This window comes from Hylobates moloch, unplaced genomic scaffold (genome assembly GCF_009828535.3).
Source record: "Hylobates moloch isolate HMO894 unplaced genomic scaffold, HMol_V3 SCAFFOLD_19, whole genome shotgun sequence".
Classification (NCBI taxonomy): Eukaryota; Metazoa; Chordata; class Mammalia; order Primates; family Hylobatidae; genus Hylobates; species Hylobates moloch.
In genome coordinates, this window is record NW_026652294.1 from 37458265 (window position 1) to 37472797 (window position 14533).

General features: G+C 53.4%; 2 protein-coding genes across 5 annotated transcripts in view; one reads left to right on the top strand and one right to left on the bottom strand.

The window, feature by feature from the left end:
- The first annotated feature begins 3370 nt into the window (after window positions 1-3370).
- On the top strand, window positions 3371-9938 carry PIMREG (PICALM interacting mitotic regulator). 2 transcript variants are annotated; one of them, XM_058431487.1, is made up of 6 exons: window positions 3371-3417; window positions 4018-4346; window positions 6394-6693; window positions 8241-8332; window positions 8952-8996; window positions 9286-9938. In XM_058431487.1, the coding sequence occupies exons 2-5, from the start codon at window positions 4053-4055 to the stop codon at window positions 8980-8982; spliced, it is 717 nt and encodes a 238-aa protein (XP_058287470.1). In that variant the 5' UTR covers window positions 3371-3417; window positions 4018-4052; the 3' UTR covers window positions 8983-8996; window positions 9286-9938. The 2 variants fall into 2 exon arrangements, with proteins under 2 accessions (XP_058287470.1, XP_058287469.1); XM_058431486.1 differs by lacking the exon at window positions 8952-8996.
- A 258-nt stretch (window positions 9939-10196) lies between these two features.
- PITPNM3 (PITPNM family member 3) overlaps window positions 10197-14533 on the bottom strand; it is a 105309-nt gene continuing 100972 nt past the window's right edge. For all 3 annotated transcript variants that reach the window (XM_032138087.2, XM_058431477.1, XM_058431476.1), the window contains one exon: window positions 10197-14470. In XM_032138087.2, coding sequence (XP_031993978.1) covers window positions 14165-14470 — 306 coding nt within the window. In that variant the 3' untranslated portion in view covers window positions 10197-14164. The remainder of the gene's footprint in view (window positions 14471-14533) is intronic.

A 14533-nucleotide genomic window follows, 5' to 3' on the forward strand; every position in this document is an offset into this window, starting at 1 on the left:
AATGCTGGTTCCTTAAGCATGGTGTTCCCTGAGCCAAGAAGATCTCTCACACACACACACACACACACACACACACACACACATTCGTTGCCTGGTTAACTCATTATCTAGGTCTCAGCTTTAAATAACATAAGTTTTGCATAGTTCTTTGATTAATTGATTATTGGTTATTTGAGCCTTTCATGTCTATGTCTCCCCACACACTAGATTTGAGCTCCATGACAGTAAGGAATGTATCTGCTTGGTTGACTTTTGTGGCCCATTTTTTAGCACAGTGCTTAATGGATCACAGGCAAGAGGGAATATGGGGGAGGAGAAGGAGGGTTGAGGAGACCAGGGTGACTTCAGCTAGCGTATGTTGATCTAAGATGCCTGCAGCATTCAAGAGGAGATGAGACCCAGGAGGTAGTCAGCTATACATGTCAGATGAGAGGCTCAAGCTAGGGGTGGAGGTGTTAGGGGCTGAGGAAGGCAGTGTGGTGTGGTGGTTAGGCACAGGGACCCTAGCCCTAGACTGATGAAGTTTGAACCCTTGGCCCTGGTATAGACTAACTGAGTGAAATTTGGGCCCAACCAAATTCTCTATTCTCAGCTTCCTCATCAAGTGTAGGTACAATGAAGATGTCAGTCCATTTTCTGTTGCTATATCTGAATACCACAGACTGCATAATTTATAAAGAAAAGACACTTACTCAGCTCATGGTCTGGAGTATGGGAAGTTCAAGAGCATAGCACTGGCATCTGGTCAGCAACTGGTAAGGGCCTTCTTGCTGTGTTGTAACATGGCAGAAGACATCGCATGGTGAGAGGGCAAAAGCGTGCCTGTCAGCTCAGGTCTCTCTTCCCCTTCTTTTAAAGCCACCAGTACCATCATGGGGGCCCCACCCTGTTTGATCTTATCTAATGCTAATTACCTCCCAAAGGCCTCACCTCACCAACATACTGGACATTGGGAATGGTAGGTGGAAGGAAGGAATAGGAGAGATTTGTTAAAAGACACAAAGTTACAGCTAAATAGGAGTAATAAGCTTAGTATTCTGTAGCACTGTGGGATGACTAGAGTCATCTAGTCATGATAACTAGAGTGAACAATAATATATAGTTTCAAATAACTAGAAGGAAGATATTGATTATTACCAACACAGAGAAACGATAATGTTTGAGATGACGAATATGCCAATTACCCAGATCTGGTCGCTCTACATTATATGTATCAAAACATCACTCTGTGCCCCATAACTGTTTAATTATTACTTGTCAGTTTTTAAAAAATTTTTGAAGAAAATTACAAAGTAGCTCATACTTACAAAATAATATATGTACAGGTACGTGTATACACACACATATACGTATAAAATTACATACATATATGGTTTAAAGAATAATAAAGACTAGGCAAGGTGGCTCACGCTTGTAATCCCAGCACTCTGGGAGGTCAAGGCAGGAGGACTGCTTGAGCCCAGGAGATTGAGACTGCAGTGAGCTATGATTGTACCACTGCACCTCAGCCTGGGCAACAGAGCAAGATCCTGTATAAAAGAAAAAAAATAAAAAAGAAGAAAGTAAACATCATGTGGCCACCACCCAGCCTACAAAATGGAACATTACCTTTGAAGTCCTTTGAGCCCTTTCCTCATTACATCCTCTTCTCCTGCCACCCTTCCAAAAATGACGACTTATTTTATTTTGGTGTTTACGATTCCTTTGCTTTCCATAATAGCTTTGTCCACAAATGTATGTGCATATTCCTAAACCACATTGTTTAGTTTTTTTGCATTTGAACTTATACGGTGTCATACTTTATGTTTGTCTGCATGTTGCTTTTTTTTTAATCTAACATTATATTTCTGAGATTGACTTAAGTTACTCCATCTGGTTACAATTCGCTTATTTTTCAGTGCTGTATAATATTCTATAATTTGAATAAATAATAATTTATATGTCTTAAAAAATGCCACCGATAGCCAGGAACGGTGGCTCATGCCTGTAATCCCAGCAGTTTGGGAGGCTGAGGCAGGTGGATTGCCTAAGGTCAGGAGTTCGAGACCAGCCTGGCTAACGTAGTGAAACCCCATCTCTACTAAAAATACAAAAAATCAGATGGGCGTGGTGGCGGATGCCTGTAATCCCAGCTATGTGGGAGGCTGAGGCAGGAGAATCACTTGAACCCAGGAGGCAGAGGTTGCAGTGAGCCGAGATCACGCCATTGCACTCCAGCCTGGGCAACAAGAGTAAAATTCTGTCTCAAAAACAAAAAAATGCCACCGATATATGAATTTGGGCATTACATTTCCAACATGTGAAATTTGAGAGACACATTCGAACCATAGCAGAGGATCAAATAAGTTAATAAACTGCATCACCAGTACCTGTGCATAATAAGTGCCATATACACGTTAATTATTATCATCATCCTTTCGTTGGAAATCACTGAGGCCAAAGGAGTGGGTGAGACCACCCAGAAACGGAGAGGGCTGAAGACAGAGTCTCAAGAAGCCATCATCTCAGGCTCTTGTGCGGAGAAGTAACAAAGAAACCAACCGGGGGAGTGGGCAGCACTGCTCTGAGGTCACCGAAAGGAGAAGGATGAGCTAGAGAGGGCTTTATAATGGCTGATTTTGTTTGGATGCTAAGGAGAAGAGAGGCAGGCATTCCGCTGGAGAGAGGGAGGGATGCGTGGGGCAAGGCAGGGGCGGGGAGCCCGTGTAGACGGGAGGAGGGCAGACGGGTACTCTGGTCTATCCCCGCTTCCAGGACGCGTTTTCTAAGGGGGGGCGGAGCGTGGATGGCGAGTATGGGGAACTCAGAGAGGGACAGTGTCTTGTCACAGGGAGGGTCAGAAGGGAAATTTGAAAGAAAATGTCTCTGGGAACCCAGGGCTCCGCACTGCCAGTCCCTGGCTCCTTCTGACAAAACCACTGAGCAAGAAGGAAAAGCCAGACCCCTTGGCAGGATGGGCGGGGTCCCTGCCCGCTGCCGGGGCTGGGGCCTGGGGCCTGGGGCCTGAGCCAGGAGGCCTAGGTCCCAGGACCTCCTCCTCCAACCCATGGGTCAGAGCAGCCTGAACCCTGTGCGCGCTCCGGGGAGGGGACCCGGCGTGCGATGCGCGGGGGCTGGGCTAGCAAGGGCGGTGGCGCGAGCGGGACGCAGGATACAAAGCCTGGAGCCACGAGGCTGGCGGCCGGGCGGGGGCCGGAGCGATGAATGGGCACGGCCGTGCCAATCCTAGCGCAGCATTTGCAGCCGCGAGAGAGGGAGCCAATTGGATCCCCGGGGCGGTGGCGGGGGCGGGGGGGGGGAACCGAACCAATCAGCTGTGAGGACGGGGCCGGGGGCGGAGCCGCGCAGAGTTTCAAATCGGCTGCGGTGGGCTAGGAGCAGCTGTGCTCGGGGTGTGATCCGCCTTAGTGGTGTCGGGTGAGTGCGGGCGGGGCACAGCAAGTTTCGCTCTTGTTGCCCAGGCTGGAGTGCAATAGCGCGATCTCGACTCAAAACAATTTTTTTGTTCAGAGGGGAGGGCATCAGGTTCTGCTCAGAGGGGAGGGCATCAGGTTCGGACACGCACGGCCTGTGAGGGCGTCTGGGTACCACAAGAAGTCGGATCGAAATCGGGGCGTCTGGTGGGAAGGCCGGCGTCTGGGCGGGGGCGCGTTTGGTCTGGGCGAGGTGGTGAAGGAGATGGTGATCTGTCCTGGGCCCCGCTCTGAAGCTCGGCTACGGCGTGTCTTGACCCCGCCTCCCCTCCTCGCCTGAGCCAGACAGAGGAAGGAGGTTGGGATGAAAAGACAGCTGTTTTGGAAACTTGAAGGGCGGGACATCAGAAATGCTGCTGACCCGAGGCCCCTCTTCCAGGAAGCATCCTCCTTCCTGCACCCACATTTACCAACTTGCCGGCTCCCCGCCCGCCCCCGCCACCCCGCTGCATCCCGTCTCTTCCCCTGTGTCCAGGGTCTCTGTGGGGCCTGGGAATGGGTATGGGGAATGCCTTGCTGACCTGCCTTTTGCCCTCCTCCCCAGGGTCTAGTGGACAGAGAAGACTCTTGGCCAGGCAGATGGCTTCTCGGTGGCAGAGCATGGGGACCTCCGTGCGCCGGAGATCTCTCCAGCACCAGGAGCAGCTGGAGGACAGCAAGGAGCTGCAGCCTGTGGTCAGCCATCAGGAGACCTCTGCAGGGGCCCTGGGGTCCCTGTGCAGACAGTTCCAAAGGAGGCTGCCCCTGAGAGCCGTCAACCTCAACCTCCGCACAGGGCCCTCCTGGAAACGCCTGGAAACCCCAGAGCCAGGTCAGCAGGGCCTCCAGGCTGCAGCTCGCTCAGCTAAGAGTGCTTTGGGTGCCGTGTCCCAGGTAATACTGACAATACTAATTATCTTTTTTATGGAGTGTTTCCTTGGTGCCAGACAGTTCCTGCCCTCAAAGAGCCTCAAGAATAGACTCCATGAAGACAGGGACTTTGGTTAGTTCACTGCTGCTTCCCCAGCAGCCCAAATAGTTCCTGGCAAGTATGGGTGCTCAACAAATAGTTGAATGAGTGAAGGAAAGCATGTCTTGGAGGAAACAGATGCTCACAATACCAGGTGATAAGAGCTGTATGTGACAGGAAATTGCAAAGCAAGTGGCCAATAGTGAGGGCTCACCAAATGCAAGCTTAGTCGGTGAAGGCTTCCTAGAGGAGGTGATTCCAGAGTTCACCCAGGGAAGCAAAGGTCAAGGGGTATTTAGGGTGGGGGAAATAGTGCAAGTCCAGGCCTAGAGCTGAGGGAAAGCAAGGTGTACTGCCCACTCAGCCGCGTACCCCTGAGGAGAGCCAGAATTGTAATCTGGGTCTGAACAGAGGACAGAGAGCAAGGTAGAGCAGGAAGAAAGGATATGAAAGAGCTTAGACTCTCCCAGGAATGATCAGGAGTCCGGAGGACTCTAAACAGTGGAAAGTGTGGTCTAATTAGCATATTAGAATTTGCCCTTTAGCTACTTGATGGAGAAGGGAATAGAAGCAGAGATGCTCCTGAAGGAGACTAAGGGTCTGGACTTGCAGGGGCTAAAAACTTCAGGAGCTGCCGAGAAGGTCAGTTAGAGGGGATTTGCTGTCAAATGAGAGGTGCTGGCAGGAAGACGTCCTTATATTGGATGTAACTGTCTATGGACCCTTCAAGGGATGTATCTTTAAACCCAGAGCTGGAGGTGTAGACGTGTCACTTAGAAAGGACAGAAGCCATTAGGATGAACAGACGTCCAGGGAGAGGATTGGGGGCTGCAGAGGTTTCTCCTCAGTGTCTCATTGGGAATTCTGAAGATGAGAGAATTCTCCAGAAAGAGGGTGGCTCTTTCTGGACCCTCTGCAGAGAGCTCTCTGAGCCAAATGTTAGTCCTTATTTGGAAGCACTTTTTGATTGTTTTCACCACCCTCAGGGATCAGAGAAATGAAATGAATTTCTCCAAGGTCACATAACTCATGAAATTTAACTTGGGCTTTGCTCCAAACTCTGGGCTCTGGCTTGCCAAGGCAAAGACAGTCTAGCTGATGAAGAAGAGCCTTCACAGCCGTCACCCAGCTGGTGTGAAAGGCCCAAGAGTTGGGGCTTGGTCCTATGGGCAACAGGAAGCCATAGAAGAGTTTTGAGCAGTTGAGTGTCACGGTCAGAACTGCCCTTTAGAAGGATCACTATGGACCACTGTGGAGGGTGGATAGAGTGAGTGAGACCCGAGGCAGGAAGAGGTGCTCTCCTGGTATGCAGGGGGTGCTGGGTGGGGTGGCCTGTTCTTCCTGGGCCCTCTCCTTCAGTCCTGGGGTCAACCTCTGTCTGGAAAGACAGTTTGGACTTAGACAAACAGGCTCCAGGCACCAGAGGGGTCCTCCTGCTGCTGACTGCTGCTGTCATATCCAAGAGCTCTGAGCTGGGTCCCTGCCGTGGATTCATTCCACGAGGAGTCATTCCCATCCTTCACCCTGGAGACTAACAATAGCCTGTATTTACAGGACACTTGGTGAGTCTACGGGTTGCTGGTATGCTCTGGAGACCAGGGTAGCCTACCCTTGGGTTTGTTGTTGTTTGTTTTCGAGACAGGGTCTCACTCTGTCACCCAGGCTGGAGTGCAGTGGCACAATCTTGGCTCACTGCAACCTCTGCCTCCTGGGTTCAAGAGATTCTCAGGCCTCAGCCACCTGAGTAGCTGGGACTACAGGCACCCGCCACCGCGCCCAGCTAATTTTTTTTTTTTGCATTTTTAGTGGAGATGGGGTTACACCATGTTGGCCTGGCTAGTCTCAAACTCCTGATCTCAGGTGATCTGCCTGCCTCAGCCTCCCAAAGTGCTGGGATTATAGGCGTGAGCCACCGCGCTCGGCCTAACTTTTGGTTTTGTCTGTGCTAACCTTTCCATTCGCCTGTTCCAGAGAATCCAGGAGTCCTGCCAAAGTGGCACCAAGTGGCTGGTGGAGACCCAGGTGAAGGCCAGGAGGCGGAAGAGAGGAGCACAGAAGAGCAGGGGATCCCCAACTCACAGCCTGAGCCAGAAGAGCACCCGGCTGTCTGGAGCCGCCCTTGCCCACTCAGCCGCAGACCCCTGGGAGAAGGAGCATCACCGCCTCTCTACCTGGATGGGCTCACGTGCCCACCCATTACGGAGATCAAGGCGGGAGGCTGCCTTCCGGAGCCCCTACTCCTCAACGGAGCCCCTCTGCTCTCCCAGGCAAGTGGGATAGTGCCTCACTCCGGGGCTGGTGGCCTTTTAGCCTGGGCACAATCCCTGCTCTCTGACCTCCCAGACATCAACTGGGCCCCAGGGGCTTCTTGGCATCTCCTGTGGCTACCTGGAGCCAGGGGCACCCTGAGCAGCATCATGTTGTGTTATTATTATTCTTACTGTTAAATGTGTGCTCTGCTTTAGCAGATATCCAGTACATGTATTTGTTCATTAGAAAATGAGAAAACAGGCTGGGAGCGGTGGCTCACGCCTGTAATCCCAGCACTTTGGGAGGCTGAGGCAGATGGATCACCTGAGGTCAGGAGTTGGAGACCACCCTGGCCAACATGGTGAAACCTCATCTCTACTAAAAACACAAAATTGGCTGGGCGTGGTGGTACATGCCTGTAATTCCAGCTCCTTGGGAGGTTGAGGCAGGAGAATCGCTTGAACTCAGGAGGTGGAGGTTGCAGTAAGCCGAGATCACGCCACTGCACTCCAGCCTGGGCCACAGAGCCAGACTGTGTCTCAAAAAAAAAAAAAAAAAAAAGAAAGAGAAAACAAAACAACAAGTAGATTCCTAAGGATTGCATTTGAACTTTCCAGCTGAGTTCTGGGGGGAAATGGAGTGTGTTCGTTAAGGCTGTATAGTAGCTTTGGGCTGTTGAATTTTTCCCTAGATTTCTTTGAGGGCTAGCATCTTTCTTGAGTCTCATAGGGACTTTGAGCTGTAATTAAGGCAGGCTCTGTTTGTCCCATTTGACGGGTAAGGAAACGGAGGTCCGGAGGGGTTTGGTGATTAGCCTGAGGGTCATCCTGTAGGAAATAGAGGAGTAAAGGCTGGGGTCCAGATCATCTGGATGTTCTGCCCCATCAATCAAGCTGGCCTGCCCAGCAGAACCTTCTAGTTCTCAGACAGGCCCAGAAAGTGGCCTGGCTCAGGATAGGGGGTTAAGCTCATCCCAATCCACAGTCCCTGGCAGCTTCCTTGTCCCATCTCAGAGCTCTCAGGGAAGGCTGCCTAGCCGCTGCCCCTGTGTCGTGGCAGGTGGTCACCAGGATGCATGTAAGTGACCAGGTGGCTCTTTGGAAACCTGCAAGCTAAAATAAGGCTTGTGTACACTTCAAAAATACTCTCCACATCTGTGTTCTGACCCGGTTCCGCGCCCGGAGCTAGCAGCGGACTTGAGAAAATCCTTCAGGACCTTTGTTTCTCCGTCTGTAAAGGAAGAGCTGAGCTTAGCTCTGACACAGTCACACTCACCCAAGCCTGCTAGTGAGCCCAGAAGCAAGTTTTGAAGCCACCTGGAGAGCTGAGGCTCAGTTTCCAAGCGGGGAAGCTGCAAAATCACTTGCCCATGGCCTCGGCCTCGTGGATCTAGATCTTCTCTCTGTTTGTCGCTCTGAGGTCACTTCCTGGAGTGAGGGTCTGGAGTGAAGCCCAGCCCGCCAGGGTCATCTGGGCCCACAGACCAGACCCCGGTACTGGCTTGCAAGGGGCTCCTGTCGGGAGTTTCCAACTAGTCCTTGGTGTGGCTTTTTCTTTCATTCAGCGAGTCTGACAGTGACCTAGAGCCTGTGGGGGCAGGAATTCAGCATCTCCAGAAGCTGTCCCAAGAGCTAGATGAAGCCATTATGGCAGAAGAGAGGTGAGTTGGCATCCCATGCTTCAAAGTGAAGGGGCCAGGAGGGCCCCCCTAGCCATCTTTGTAGGCAGGCGCTGGTTCTGCTCTGACCTGCTGTGTGACTCTGGCCAGTCTCTGCCCCTCTCTGGGCCTCAGTCTCCCTCATCTCAAACATGAGAAAGGACAAAACCCTGGACTGGGGTGATGGTAAAGGATATAGCCTGAATGTGTGTGGTCTTCTGGGCCTTGGGCCCCCACGTTTGTCCGTCACTTGGAACCTCACATGTGGCTGGTTCCTGAAAAGCCTGCCCTTCCTCCAGAGCTCTCTGTGGCTCCTCTGTGCCCTGCCTGCCTATGGAATTGGGAAAAGCGACCTGACTGCTATGGAGTTCCTGGTCTGTCTGCTCATGACCCCATCCTGGGGGCAGGGCCTCGGTCGTGGATCTCCCCTAACTTGGGGCTGTTTCCCCATTCCACTTGTATAATGGCTATGACGGGCTCTAAAGCTGGGCCCTGCCAGCTCTGTGTGTTGAGGGCCATATTCCTACCATATTTCCGGGTCTGATCTTGTGTAGCTCAGGCTGGGAGGGCCCTCTCAGAGCCCATCACACCCAGTGGCACCAATCCCTCCCCTTCTCTCTAGTGGTGACATCGTCTCTCTCATTCATGACTGAGGAAGTGCCTACAGGTAATGCCCACCTCCCAAGCGTCTTTCTCACTGTCCTCCTCCACCACCTCATGCATGAGCAAGTTAAAGAAAAAGCCCACAGAGCTGATGGGCACAGCAGAGTAGGTAGTACCTGCTTGCTGCTTGGAGCCAGAGCTGCTAACCTCACTGACCCCATCATTAACTGCATGCTGGGGGCCCCAAGTAGCTACAGACACCTTCCAGCACCCCCTACCCCACAGTGAGCAGGGAAAGGCATCCCTACTTCTCCTACCTTGAGCACAGTGACAAAGGCAGCTCTGTCTTGCAGGAAACAAGCCCTGTCTGACCGCCAAGACTTCATACTCAAGGATGTCTATGCTTCCCCGTGAGCTTCCTGGAAAAAACCCCCAGGAGTCGTTAGTACCCCTGGGCCACTGCTAACAAGCACCTAACGAGGGGCCCAGAGCCCCCTGCTCCGGCCACATCTGGACCCATCAGTGACTGCCTGCCATAGCCTGAGAGTGTCTTGGGGAGACCTTGCAGAGGTGGAGAATTGTTCCTTCTGCTTTTCCAGGGGACTCGAGTTTAGAAACTCATCCTGCACTTGACCTTGAGCCTTCTACTTGCCTCATCTGTAACAGGAAGTGCTAGCATCAGATACTTGAGAGCTCTTAGCTGTGGAACCAGGTGCCTGGTTTTTGGGGAGTCATCCACAGAGTCACTCACTCACTGTGTTTCTGGTGCCAAGGCTTTTGGGGGCCCCACTCTCATCCCTGCTTTCCCTACCAGGGACTCGGAGGAAGGCATAAGAGATATTTCCAGGCTTACGACCCTGGGCTCACGGGTACCTATTTATATGCTCAGTGCAGAGCACTGTGGATGTGCCGGGAGGGGCAGCCCTGTTCAAGAGCAATTTCTGCCCTTTGTAAATTATTTAAGAAACCTGCTTTGTCATTTTATTAGAAAGAAACCAGCGCGTGACTTTCCTAGATAACACTGCTTTCTCATAATAAAGACTATTTGCATTTGACATCTGTTCCCTTTCGCCGGCAACCTCCAACCTCCCCCGCCCTCCCACACCACTCTGGGCTACAGATTTGTAATTTGGGGCTTGGGGTCTGGCCCTCATCCACCTCTGCTCCGAGCTGGTCTGCCCCCACCCCACCCCCGGGAGAACATGTATAAAGGGGAAGAAGGTTTCTCAACTTAGTTCAGACCAAAACACATTGTAAAGGCAAATCAGGTTTTTATTTAAGTGACAACATTTGAGAGCTAAAAACCAGCTCACATCAAAATCAAGACCCAGTTGTAAAAATCTTTTAACTCCATAATGCTGTTTTTGTCTTGTTAGAAATCTGATATCTTACAATAGCGTTTCTAACGGATTTTGTACAAGGCAGCCATAAGGAATATAATCAACCTTTTTCACCACAGAACCATCTGTCACAGATAATACTGAAAGTTACACACTTAGGAACAGTCAGACCACAGACAAGGTCAGACTGGCTGCCACCACCAAGTAAACAACTAGAAAAGGACAGCGGGGTCCAAGGGTGGGGGTCCCTGTGCAGGAGTCGCCCTCCTCTGGCCTGCCCCTCCTTGGGTCACCTGCTTCTCCTTTGCCCCAAAGAGGGTGGAGTCAAATACAGATTTTCCTCCCAACTGCCTGTTAGTGTCTCAACAGGGAGAGCAGAGCCCAGGTCAGGCCTCAGTGCTTGGACTTAACCCTAACTATGATTTTTAAGAAGGTTCCCCCAAGCCCAGAAGGAAAGGAAGGAGGGAAGGTTTCTTTTGGCTGAGCCAAAAGACAATAGGTTTCCAGGGCACTTGGCACCCAAACCCCCCCGCCAGATGGGATTCGGTGGGAAAGTTGGTTGTTTAAGGCGGGGTCAGGGCACCCCTCCTGGGGCTGCACCTGGGCTAGGGGGAGAGTGAGGATGCAGAGGACCCACGTGCCTCATGAAAGACTCCAGGGCACAGGTATGGGTCCCAAAGGGGTAAAAATACAGTTTAAAAACCGTGAGATCCAGCCTTGCCTCTTCTAGAGAGCCCACCACCAGAAATCTCTGGAATACTGGGATTCGAACACATTTGTTTGCTGTAGCCCGGCACCCAGACAAGAGGGCCGTTCATCCCAATGCATGAAAGGAGTCTGCTTTTTTAAAAAAGAAATATTTTATGGAGCCCAAGGGAGCCATTGAGATCTTTAGGAAAAAACCCATGATGCTGGAAGAGCAGGTCCTGGGCTAAGGATGCACCCTGAACCCCAACAGGGCAAATGACGAAGGAAGGTGGCAGGCAGGCCCTCGGCTACGACAGCTGCCAGATCAGGAGGAACAAACATGCCACGCAAGAAACAAGGAGCTTTGGTCAGGCGGGAAGATCTGTTTCCAGCTGCTGGAGAGCAGGCATACCAGAAGCTAGAAGGATTCTCTAGAAAACAGCTGGATTGGGGGTCACAGAACTACTCAAGGAGAGGCAGCGGCACCCCTCCAGAGAACAACACAACTTGGTTCTTTCTCCAACTTAACTGGACAGACAAAACTGAACAAACCACTAGTATAGAAAGTGCATATGCATCACACAGTTGCCATGAAAGCAGTACTGAAACATACATTGTCTCACCACTAAACAGAACCGCATATACACACATTCACACACACCAACTACAGCTCCAGTTGTTGCATTCACAATATCTCACTGTACACCATCAGCATCTCGTGTGTGCATCGTCAGCCAAAGCCCCGATCCTCCTACCTGATTGCTGCTTGGAACCAGAGCTGCTTCCAAAAGGAAGGGGTGGTGGCCCTCCTGCTGGGTCCTGTGTCCCAGCTCTGACCCCAGAGCCACAGAACCCTGGTCACACTGACTTCAAATTCCCCAGGGATCCTGTCTCATGCGTGCTCTCTTTCTGTCTTCCTCTGTCTTCCTTTCTCCCTCTCTCTGTCTTCCTTTCTCTCTCTGTCTTCCTCTCTGTCTCTCTCTCTCTCTCCCTCTCTGTCTTCCTCTCTCTCTGTCTTCCTTTCTCTCTGTCTCTCTCTCTTTCTCTCTCCCTCTCCCTCTCTCGCCTAGCCTGGGGTTCTCAGGGAAGAGGGAATCTAACTGGGAGCAAAGTACCTCATACTAATTATTTTATCATTTTAGCGTAACCAGTGCCTTCCGCAAAAAGGAGATGGTAGAGTTTTCAAGAATCAGACTAAGTCTGCCCAAGTTTAAATCAGGATATTTGGGGGAAGGGTTAGGGTTGGAGTGGCTATGCCATATGAGCTGGTGCCTTTGGAAAGCCAGGAACAGTGAAATGTTAAAGGGGGGACGGGCACCTGTGAACCACCAGGAGACAGGACCATAGAGGAGGCTGAGGCTGAGGCTGAGCCTGATCCGCACTCCTCCCCATAGACTCGCCAGCAGCCCTGGGCTTGAGTGCAGGATGCGGCACTGGAAGTAGAGCAGAAGAGCTGGCAGACTGAAGACACATTTCTAGTGGAGAGAGCAGGGATGGGGGCTAGGAGCCCAGACCCCTCCAGCCCCAGGAGGGCACCCAATTTGCCAGGCAATTCACAGCGGTGGTGCTAGCCGCCCCCACCAGCAGCGTCATTGGCTGCATGGGAGCCGCGAGAGGTAGACATTGAGCAGAAGCGACACTGAGCTGACACAGGTGCCTGCTGTGTATACAGACGTCTGGGCCCTGGGGCAGCCTGGCTGAAATTGCTGGGACCGGCCTTGATGGCAGCCCATGGGGGCTCAGTGGCCACGTGGGCAGCCCTACACAGCAGGTGTGGGCCTGGGCCAGGGAGTCGGGGTTTTCCAGGATGCAGGAAAGCAGTGCCCAGGCCAAGGTTCAGCAGCAGGAGGGCCTGGGCAGGCTTCAGAGGCCCCAGAAGGGCCAAGTCCTGCCAACCTCAGGGGACCACCCAGGAGGAGGTCATGGGCACAAACTGAGCAGCAGGGGAAAGGGAAGAGAATACAACAGTTGGAGCCAAATTTCCAGGAAGCCCTAGAACCTTGGAATCTCAGCTCTATGCCTCCAGGAGCCAAAAAGGATAAAAGGGTCCTGGCAGAGCTGGGGTTATGGGGAGCCAGATCAGTAACCTTTTGGCAGGAGATGGAGGTGGGTTGTCCCTGGGACACCCAGTTTGAGCATCAGTGCAAGGCAAACCAGCTGCACCTCTCCGTGGAGTAGGGATCCCTTCCCAGCCCACCCAGAGAGGCTCCTTTAATAGCCCCTCCTTTCCAGCCCACCCAGACCCCCTCTCCCAGGCTGTGTGAAAGGTATGGGTCACAGGACACTCGGAGGGACCCTTAGGCCTGAAAAGCCTCAATGGGCCAAACTGCAGGACATCTTGGGAGTCAAAGACTCACACCAATCTCAGCTACGGGGACCCCTCCAAAAACAGAAGGAAGACGGGGCCCAGAGAGGGCAAGCAACCAGCTCAGGGGCTCACAGCCAGCCCAGCTGAGCCAGAGCCCAAGGCTGCAGCCTCCCAAGGGAGGGCATGAGGCAGGGCTCGGGGAAGAGGAACCCCTTGCCTCCAGGGCCACAGGGAAATGGTGAGGACACTGAGGACAACAGGGGTTGGGGACAATGGACAGCTGCAGGACAGACCGTCAGCACCAGACCCCACCCCGAGGGCTGTGGACAGAGACGGCGTAACATGAGCCCGGGGATGTGCTCTCACTCCCAGAAAGTGGCCATCTTGCCATAAGAGCGCCAACCCCAAAATGATGACCCAGGACCACAGGGAGGGCGGGCACAAATGCCACTCACACCTCCACAAGACAGCCCAGAGGCTGTGCCTGACGGCGGCGCTTGGTCCCGAGGCCGGGGCTGCCCCCTTGAGGGCCTGCCTAGCTCGCTGTGAAGCCTGGGGACGCAGGAGGGTAGTCGACTTTGCCCAAACGCTTCAGCTCCGGGCAAGCCTGCCCCCAGGATGACATAAACATGAACCCTGACTTGGGCTTGCGGTCGCAGGCACGTGGGAGGCAGCAGCAGCTGCACCGAGACCCCCGGATCTCACCCCGTCGCAGCTCAGGGAGCCCCCCGGGGTCGGGCAGGATCCCTCCCCGCTCTGGTCGGACACTGCTGGACAGACACGGGAGGGAAAAAGCAGGAAAACGCCTGTGTCGGGGAGAGGGCAGCCCCCTCCCGTCCCCGCAGGCAGCCTGACTGGGCCCCCTCCCCGCTCCCTGCTGTGAGCACAGCCCAGCCCTCAGGGCACCGACTCGAACTTGGGGGGCCCACGCGCCCAGCTGAGCGCGGGCAGCGGCCGCTCGTGGTCCTTGTCGGACTCGGGCTGGCTCTGGGCCCGCTCGGGCTTGGGGTTGGCGGCGGGCGGGTCGGGCTGCTGCACGGACATGGTTCTGCGCAGGTGGTTGCGCTTCCGCAGGAACTCTGGCTGCGCGTGCAGCCCGAAGCTGCCCTTGCGCAGGATCATGCGCGAGTTGTTCTTCTTTGGGCGTGAGCGGTGGCTGGTCTCCAGCGCGGCCAGGTGTGCGGCGTAGCCCTCGCTCAGGAACTGCGGAGGGCAAGGCAGGGCAGGGCAGGGCAGGGCAGGGCAGGGCAGGGCAGGGCAGGGCAG

Bases quoted from the DNA above. Each gene is read 5' to 3' on its own strand.
- PIMREG (XM_058431486.1), top strand. From the start codon at position 4,053: ATGGCTTCTCGGTGGCAGAGCATGGGGACCTCCGTGCGCCGGAGATCT. The intron at 6,694-8,240 runs GTGGGATAGTGC...TCATTCAGCGAG, and splicing joins CCCTCTGCTCTCCCAGGCAA to TCTGACAGTGACCTAGAGCC. The intron at 8,333-9,285 runs GTGAGTTGGCAT...TCTGTCTTGCAG, and splicing joins GCCATTATGGCAGAAGAGAG to GAAACAAGCCCTGTCTGACC.